The following is a 10028-nucleotide window of genomic DNA, read 5'->3' as shown; positions in this document are numbered from 1 at the left end:
GTCCACTTCACAAAGAAGACATATTCTGTTAAAAGTTCTTAAAGACATCAATCAGATACTTAGAATTATATCTGTGATGTTACTGTTATCCTTTCCCAGTGGCTAGGAGGGAGGAGAGTAGTTATCATCTCTTTAACTGTTTTAATTAATAATGAAAAATAGAAGGCTAGGTTCTGAAATTTTCTATATGACATTATAAGAAAATAACTAGTCTGTAGAATTGTTTGATGAACATATTGAGAAAAGACTGAATAGTAAGTTAATAAGAAGTGCAAATTGGTTTTTCTGCATTCAAAGTTGAGTATGTACATTCCCTATAGCCTAGTAATTCCATTCCTAGAGAAATCCTTACATTTGAAGAATCTACACATTGCAGTGAAATGGAAACAGCTCAAATGTGCATTAATAGCATAAAATTGTAGTATACCAAAGAACGGTACACAGCAATAAAAATGAATGTACAACTACACACACTAATATGCATGACTTTGTTGATACAGGTTTTAAAAAAAGCACACAACATATACAAAGTGATTCCTTTTACATAGAGTTTGAAAATAGGCAAAACCAAATATAGGAATGCATGTTGTTAAAATCACTAAGAAAAGCCCTTCTTAACTTTCTTGGCTTTCCCCATTGCCTTCACAAGAAGCTTGTTGTTCACACTTCCCAGTGTAGGGTTAAAGTAGGATCCTCTTTCAGAGGATTTTCTTTTTTGGGAAATATCAAAAGGGCAGTTTTGAGAGTCAGTAGCTCTCTGGGTTGCAAATCCACAATAAGTAGCTATACGTCTCTAATATACCTCTTGAAAAGAATAGCATAAAACCAATAATCTAGAGACTTCTGCAAACCTAGCACCATGTCAGTGATAAGAACTTCAGCAGCAGATGATGGCAAAAAATAAGACTGTTTTCCCCTGGTGTATTTGGCATCCTTTCTACAGACATTTTACAAAGAGATTTGCTCATTACTAACTTATTACAGTCTATTAGGAACCTATTTACATTGGGGAGGAAGTCCCCTGTAGTCCATGTCCTTGAGGGGAGAATAGTTGTTGTAGATAATTTCTCCTTAGCAGAGAGTGGACAGGTGTTGACAGACCAAAAAAAAGCCATTGTTTATTTACCAAAACTAATTCAGGAGTTTTTGAATTAGTGGAGGGAAATATTACTCAGCTGGGTACAAAAAGAACAATGGAGGAAAGAGGGAAGGTTGGAGGTACCAAGCAGAAAACAGATTGGTAGGAAATAAGGAGTCCAGTCACTCAGGCTCCTGCTTGCCTGATGCCGCAACACAGGGAATGTGGGTTTGTGCAAGCACCCTGGTCTTGTCCTCCGTCGGTCTCTCTCCTGAACTCTCGGGGGAGAAGAGGGCACTGGTGAGGTTGTGTTCTCTGTGACAGCTAAGTAACTGGTCTGTGGATTTGAGTTCAAGAGGAACATGTGAATAAATGTACATGTGAGTATGGGATAGAGAGGGACTGGCCACATCTGCAGAGCAGATGGGATTCTCAGGTTTTAAGAACAGCCTCCCACCCCCAAGACAATTATGTAACAGTTGCAATTTCCTGGAAGTCAGAAAGCACTATAAAACATTTCTTATAAAAGTATTTTTTTTAATAAATTGATGTATTTCAATGTTGTTAACATGATAGCCCAATGCTTTATCAAGGTAGCAAAAGTGAAGATTCCTGGTATTTTTTGTTTTTATATAAACACTATGAATGACAGTACATTTGCATTTAACTTCACAAGAAATTATCTTCAGGTTCATGAAGATTCTTTAACAGCTGTAACACCTTTCAAACAGTGAAGATGTATGTGGATTGACGAGTAGACAATGAAAGTTTTAACAACTGGGCTACACGCTAAAACCGTATTAAAGAGAAGGGGATACAATGGCAGTAGGGCCAACTTGCCAAACAAAACCGAGTCCATTAGTTATGGAAAGAAAATACAGCACTGTCAAATTACAGAATATCTTACAGAAATGGAGTCAGAAGAAGACATAGATTAGAACCCTGAAGCAGTGAATGTGTTTCTACCCGTTTTGTGATGGAAAGAAGCCATGGTTATAGAGTCCTGCAGCTGCTGCTTTGAATTTCCTCATACACACAATGCTATCAACTGGCTAAAACCAGAATTCCCTGCTCTGTACAAATGCTGGTGAAGGTAACTTACGCTATTGCTGTGGGTCAGAGCAATAGTTAGTTGGATTTCAGGCGTCGAGTGGAGTTTCTCTAATGTAGTACCACTGCCTTCTACAGTTCCACAGGCTATTTTCCAAAGCTGATGCCTCTTTCTTAGGGTTACAAAACCCCCCATGGACATTTAAAACAGTAGAAACCAGCAGCTTCTGACCCTCTAATCCTATATTACTGCCCAACCCACCACGAGAAGTAAGTTTCACTTGGTTATACCTATAAAGAGAAAATGTTGGATTCTATCCTATCAACGTATCTTAATAACTGGAGTTTCGATATAGGACTTCTCTTAACAGAGATCAGGTTGAGAATCTTTTCCTCCAATGGCAAGGAGAAGGTGATTAAATGTTAGTTATTTATGTCCATTCTCAATTTTGAACTATAGAGAAAGAATAGACTTAGAGACATTATTTTGAAGATAGTTACTTTTCAACCTCAGGTACAATTAATTAAATTGCAAGCAATCTCTTGTCCAAAATTTTTTCTGCTGACTGTTAGTATAATAGTAGGCTTTAGGTCACCATTACTACGCTAAGACCCCTTACACTATTTTTAAACTCCAAATGCTGCAGACAAATGTAAATATAACAAAACAATGTATGTGCTGAGGTGCTAGATTCTACATAAACAGAGACAGGATGTTCCTGCATATTACCAAGAAGTGTATAAACTAATTGCCACTCCTTTACGTGTGCCAATAGCATAGATCTAAATCATGAATAATTGAATATTAGAAAAACTGCAATCTACCACACTATTACAAAAAAAAATCCCCAAGCAAACTGTAAATATTTTTCACTAACCTGGATTTTGGTGAAAAGACTCTTCTTTTAGTGAACAAATTCACTGCTAGAGCCTTAGTGTTAAATTCTAAATCTTATTTTTAGACCTGAATCAAGTCAATTTTTCATAAAGAATTTGTATTCCTTTTTATTTTCTGTCATATCTCTTAAGACAAGTATTCTGCCCTCCTAGAGAACTGAGAATAATTTGCAAAGATTTTCTTTTCCAGAAACAGTCAGAAGCATGAATTAGGTTAAGTGGCTTCATTTTCCTCAGGTCAATGCTTATAACCCAAGGTTTATTTTCCCTATGTGCAGGGTGTGCTTAAGTTGATATAAAGAATCAAAATCAGCTTATGGAAAAGTTAAAAATGTTGTTTACTGAAAGATATGTATTTTTACAAAGAGCAATAGCAAATAATCCAATCTAGAAGTTTAAATAAAAGTAGATGATTTTAAAACTAGCAATCTATATAAAGCTGAAGTCACTGCCTTGGATAATTTATACACTGCATCGAATATTTTACATAGGACATTCATTCTTAAGGCAGAAAAATTGAATGTGACATGTAATGACTTGGCTCTTACATCCAAGGGTCAAGCTGGGAGCAGACTTGAGCAGACAGATTCCTTGCTAATGAGGACTTATATGTGGTGACAATTTCATTTGTAGACTATGTGATGTTAGAGACATACATTAGAGAGAACAGAAAAAGATGCATTTTTAGACACACAAATATGACGTTTCAAAAAGAGGTTAATGTGTCTAGGTTTTCTATTATGAGGTGAAACTACTCCCATAACAAACTCCAACATACTTTCTGATGTAGTACATAAAATGTTTTAAATAGCGAAGAATTACCTTTTGGAGTGTTACTTTAGACTGTAATTTTCATGGTTTAATATAAAAGGCAGCCTGAATAATTAAAAGCAGTTGAATACCAACTCATACTGCTACTCAGAAGGCTACCACATAGGATATCCTGTGCCCAGCAACAAAATTCTGTGCAGAGAGGCCATCAGTATATATTAAAATAAAAATGAAGCCTCAACACATGTGCAAAAACACTTGTCAGTTACCAGCAAAAATATCTTTAACAAAAACCATCTTAATCACAGAATTAGAGGCAGCCAAGTCAGACAGACACAAGAAAGTGCCACCTTGCTTGGGTGGACAGATGCCTGGTAAGAAAGCAGTTTTTGATGGGAACCCCGGGAGATATGGCGGAGGCGCTGGCCCAGGGTTGGGCCACCTCTCCTGTATGGTGCCATGCCCTCAAGGCTGTGCTCTTTCCTCTCTGCATCCTGGTGCTAAAATGTTAACAGAAACAAACAGAAACCTAAAAGACAATTCTTAAGCAGGTGATGGCGACTATAACTGTGTAAGTACCTTTGTGTGTGCCTATTACTTATGCCATAGCTCTGGCAATTGTCAGAAATATACAAAGATACCTGCCTAATTTTTGAAGACATGAAGATTTTCTTCTTTCACGGTGGCAGGAGTCCATGCAAGATTTGTAAACAGCGATACAAAATACTGTAAACATAACTTAACAGAGCTTGTATAAAACAGAAGTAAATCCAAATTTACAAGTGGGTAAAAAAAACAGAGGGCAGCTTCATACAAAGTTCTCCCTCCTGCGCCAAGTGATTTTTTTTTTTTTTTTGATTACAAATATAATCCTGAGCTGAAAAACTGGGATTTTGGGGGAGAGCCATCTTTGCATACAAAATATCCAAAGGACGTTTTACTCTTTTACTTTTCTCTAGTGATATTCAACTGCCAGAGACAGTTCTGAATGTGTGACTTTGGAGACATTTATAGCTTAGTGTGGCGCCCAGGTCTGGAGCCTGCTGTGGAGCTTGCCATGGAAGCGGATGCCGCAGCATCCTCCGCTTCCTCCAGTTCATCCTGGAGCTCCTGACTGACACTAGTCTGCAGGGCTGCGGGAGTGAGCCACTCTTTCGGGAGGCAACTCTGTAGAAAGGGTATACAGGAGCTGAAGTAGGCAAGTCGATTGATCCAGCGAGGAATCTCTTTCCCACAAAGAATCTACAGAAGAGAAAGAGTTTTGTATTAGGTAAGAGAGGTTAAGGCTATCTGGTCCATTGCCAAGGAGAAGTGAAGGATGGGGGGAACACAGGGGGTGCTCAATAAAAGCCACTGCACACTAGCCTTCAGTGCTGTTTCTTCAGGCTTTTGATAACAAGCTGCTCCCTAATTCAGGAGTCTGGGGTCCCTACAGTCAGCTCCCTTCCTTTTTTCTGAAGAACAATGTCAACCTGCTTACTTTTTGCATTTTACTTTTCGTAAAATCAAGCTAATTCTATCTAGCTCCTTTCTTTCTTTGACTCTTGCAACTGCTTTAAGACACATATACTAGTACTTTGAACAACACGGAAGGAAACACTATTGTTAATACAATATATTACTGGTGTAACAAAACAGTTAATCTTGGATATTTTCCTAACTGGAATCTCCTTTTTCAGATTCATTTCTTCCCTCCAGTGCTTATCAGGCCATTTTTCCTGGCTCACAATTTACTTTTTTTTTTTGCTTTTTAAGTACTTTTTCCTAAGTGCTCATATTGGCCCAAAAAGAAGTCTCCTCATAGATGAAAACCTGGCCTCTGATTCTGCTGCAGAAGTGGGCCTGTGTTCATACCAAAGTGTGAAAGCATGTCTGACCTTCAGTCTGAAGACACTACTGGTGTAGCAGAGGTAAATATGAGTTCCAGGAGGAATCTGTAAAAGCTATTCACCTACTTCCCTTCTTTATCTTGTTTTTAGGACTCCTGAGCCACACACACCCTCCCTTTTTTTTTTTTTTTGCTTATTTCAAATTAATACTAATTTTACTAGTTATTATCCTCTTTCTCTTCTGCAGACAGCACTGTGCTTAAATGAGTCCATGCTCCAATGTCTTTTCTCCCTCTACTTTTTAGTTAATAATTTACTGTATTGTCTTTACTGAAAATCTCCGTAACAAATAGTTTGGTTTATTAGCTCTCAGCAGCCTGCTCCTGACCTCTGAGGAAGTGTGCCTTCTTCTAAGCTACCTGATCTTTTTTTTCTGGGCAAGAGATATTTTTGAACGGGTCCACCTCTTCTTGTTAACTTTTTTTCTCAGGCTTCTTTTCACAGACTGGATTCTCTCCTATAGCAGTCTGAGCTTTCTTAGACATCTCCTCCATCATGTCTGGAGTTTAATACCGTTCTTTACATATTGAGAGAATGTGTTTCTTTAAGCATCTTCATCTTCTTCCATTAAGTAACACATGTAATCTGCAGCATTCTGGCCCATAATGAGCTCCCAACACATTTTTCCATTGAATTCCTTACTTTCTGAATCCTAACTAGGGACTCATTTGGTACTGTGAGGAACAGACAAGTCTCTGTTCACAGCTCTTTTCAGGGAACTTTATTTCCAGTAGAAGTTCTGCAAGTCCAGCATTGAAATACCAAGTAAAGGCATCTGGTTCACCATTGATGCTTTCCACATTGTATCCACGCCAAATCTATTGGGAAACCTGAGGGCTGGCAGCAGGCCACGACAACATGCTGCAGTATAAACTGACAGGCCAACCTTCACACCAAACTGGGAGTTGATGAGCATAAGCTGCACAAACTATCACATCTCCTTCTATACAGGTATAAGCAATCTGACAAATGGTATCTCTGTTGGTTACATGAACTACCATTCTGTATTTGGGTGTGTTGTGCTCATTTTTATCCCCAATTAGCAGATACCCAAGCATAGTAATTAGTTTCACATCTCACCTTCTTCTAAATTTCACTTGCTATCTCTTGAAGTAGGCCTTATTCTTGACCATGTTCACAAACCCCATCCTGTGGAAAGATAACGGTGACCACAGCTTGCAATTGACCTGCAGGCTCAGCAGCACTTCGGCTCTACTGTCTTTTTGATGTTTGTGCCTCCAATCATGTCAAAGATTATGAACATGTGATCTGGAAATACCATCTACTTTCTCTTGGTTGGTTGCTTGGAGAAAGATTTCAAAGTATATTATGTCTAAAAATAAGCTGGTACCTGTAACTAAGCAATACCAGCTTTTCGCTCTAAAGGTTCAGCTCTGTGCCTTTACGGTCACATTTACTTCAAATACTATGCCTCTGTCTAAACTACAGGGCAAGTGAGATGGTCTCACTTCAGAGAAAGTGGCATGTTTTGGCCATTTTTGATTAGCCAGTCTAGGAGCACAGAGAGGCGGACAATACTTTAAAATATCTGAAGAATGTGTACATGAACCAGATCTGGGAGAAAGCTGAGCAAGACTTCATATGCCATTCCCACCAGTCTACTAGAAAAAGGATAGGTAAACAAGTATTTTATTTTCCACTCAAGACATTTAAGGATGTTTGCATATTTTAGGGTTAACCACAGAAATGATATCTAGCACTATTTAGGTTATGTAACAGCCACTACTACTATTCAACAGCGGTTTCCTTCATTCTCCTCCCTGTGTCCTGATTTTATTGAGTAATCTACCATCTTCCATATATTCACATGCTCCATAGAAGTTGACATCATCGTAACCCCTGGGAGTATGGCCTGATTAGCCAAAAACAAATTTCTATAAACTACAGTCACCTACTTTTGTAGATAAAATTTCATTGGAACACAGCCATAACCATCTGTTTATTTATTACTCATGGTTCTTGGACTACAGTGGTAGAGTCAGAGTAAAGTTCATGAATAGTTTACGACACTGAAACATGTATTATATGTCCCCTTCACAAAAAGCATACACCCTTCAGATAAGCCAATGTCTTTTAAACTTTGGGTCAAGATCCATTAGTAGGTCATTTAACATTCTGTGACATGATTTAGTAGTAGGGTAGCTGGGACACTTGTTTTAGTTATGTATATATGTGTATATATAGGTGTCATGATGCAAAATATCTTTTTTACTCTAGGTAGTGTGGTCAAAGTTACATGGCAAAGTTACTTTGCATTTAAGTTTCAATCCAGCAATCCCTTTTTTAGAAATCTATCCCAGAAACAATGTGGAAAAAGTATGGACAGAGGTATGCACTGGACTATTCATGATATTTTAACAGCAAAAAATGTTTTAAAAACAACCCAAAATGTCACTAATAGGAAAATGGATCAAAATTTTAGTATATCCACATGAGGAAGACTATTCAGCTGTGAAAAGAAATGAGGAAACTCTCTATAAACTGCTACAGAAAGAACTCCAGGATATGTTAAATGAAAAAGGCAAAGAGAAGAAAAGTATGTAGGCTGCTCCCCAAGTAATGGTGGAAAGGCAAAGAATGAGTTATAGACATTCCTATTCTAAAAGGGAGAACATAAAGGAAGAAACACTAGTTCCAAGCAATTTTGTTTCAAGGCCTGGGGATAATCTGTGTCCTCAGCGCTGCCCTTGGTGTCCTTAAGTCATCTTTTTTCTCCAGCCTGTCATCAGCTGGTGGAATTCTGAGAAGCCAAGAACTTTCTTTGATTTGTTCTCCATGCTAACAGTGTTTCTGCTAATATAATATCCTCCAAACATGAAGAGTCTCACTATAAGTCACAAGATTCACTCTTCTCTTAGACAAGAGATTGCTTCACAAATCTCTGGGTACAATCATCCCGTGCTAGTTTCTGGTTGAGAGGATCCATGACTCACATGTTTTATCTCTTCAGCAGCAGTGGCAAAAGGTTATCCAGTTGGCCTTCTCTCCACAGTATGCTTACCTAATAGTAAAGTTCCTAATTTGAGCATCTTCTGTGATCTGAATAGGCTGAGAGATTGCAAGATTATCAAGTTTATTAAAAAAATTCCTTTTTTGCTTAACAATTCTTCCCTCGATTTATCTTTCTTCTCACTTTTCACTATATGTAGGAAGAAACCAGGCTATATCTTCAACACTTTGCTTGGAAATCTTCTCAACCAAATATCCACATTTACTGCTGACAGCTCTGTTTTCCACATAACTATAGGATTACGTTAACTATGCTTTCTGCCACAAAGACTCCCTCTCCTCCAGTTTCCAATAACATGCTCCTCATTTCCTTCTGAGCCCTCGTGAGCAGGGCTTTAGTACCCATGTTTCTACAGTTTGTTCAAACTGTTTGTTCTATCAAACTGCCAAAACTGCTCTAGCTTTGATTTATCACCTAATTCCAAAGTCATTTCAACATTTTGAAGTATTTGTTACAACAAACATTTATTTTAATGTGTGTGTTATGAATTCACCCTCCTTTCCAAAATTAAAAAATACAAGGTATATTTCAGTTCTGTGCAGTTACTATCTTTGTCCCATGTTTGATCAACGGGATCCTCTCCAAGTCAGCTTGGAGAGGAAACAACAAATATTTGTTGGTCCCATTTCCAGACCAACATTTATACTGGTTTCCTATGGCTACTTTAGCAAATGATCAGAAGTGAAATGATTTTAAACAATTTGAATTTTTTATCTTAAAGTCTTAAGAGGCCAAGGAAGAAGGTTAAAGGAGAGTGGGACAGAAGCATTCTGTACATGAGTAATTTTGTTTTCTTAGATTAGACTGACATGGGGAAATTTTATATAACACAAAATTAAATTAACCAGCAACCTCTCCCTTCTTCTCCCTGCGCCACCAAAAATGATAAATAAAACAAAGGACCCTAATTGTGTATGACCTAGTGTAGCAGCATAACCCACACAGAAAGAAATTATTCTAACTTAAAACATTGATGGCTACCTCTATTGAGTCATTTTCCAAAGACAAACTACAAAGAACCTTCAATATTTCATTATCACGTTGTTGACAGTAGTGGAGACACTATTATCCCAAGACTGTTTTAGGTATAGAGGGATAAAGCAAATTAGTAATCTTATTATTGTTCAGGCTGGATTTTCTACTTGGAATTTTGGTTCAGTAAAAACCTTATAGCTTGAATTTAAAGTAGAAATGTAATGGCAAGCTTATAAAAGATTTGTATCTCTATCCACTGGGGGGAAAATACAGAAAATATCACAACTTTGCTATCAATTCAGCAGCAATGAACAAATATTTCTTATTGAAGAAAACA

General features: G+C 37.7%; 1 protein-coding gene and 1 pseudogene across 5 annotated transcripts in view; both read right to left on the bottom strand.

Moving 5' to 3' along the window:
* Nucleotides 1-1593: 1593 nt before the first annotated feature.
* The window catches only part of DESI2 (desumoylating isopeptidase 2), a 51343-nt gene continuing 42908 nt past the window's right edge, over nucleotides 1594-10028 (bottom strand). For all 5 annotated transcript variants that reach the window (XM_037510311.2, XM_054694948.1, XM_037510313.2 and 2 more), the window contains exon 5: nucleotides 1594-5038. In XM_037510311.2, the coding sequence (XP_037366208.1) occupies nucleotides 4805-5038 (234 nt within the window). In that variant the 3' untranslated portion in view covers nucleotides 1594-4804. The remainder of the gene's footprint in view (nucleotides 5039-10028) is intronic.
* On the bottom strand, nucleotides 5050-6833 carry LOC119244529 (60S ribosomal protein L5-like; annotated as a pseudogene).

This window comes from Talpa occidentalis, unplaced genomic scaffold, assembly GCF_014898055.3.
Source record: "Talpa occidentalis isolate TD23 unplaced genomic scaffold, MPIMG_talOcc4v2.1 talOcc4.14, whole genome shotgun sequence".
In the NCBI taxonomy this organism is placed as follows: Eukaryota; Metazoa; Chordata; class Mammalia; order Eulipotyphla; family Talpidae; genus Talpa; species Talpa occidentalis.
The sequence above is the reverse complement of the archived record's forward strand: the minus strand, read 5'-3'. Positions and strand labels throughout refer to the sequence as shown.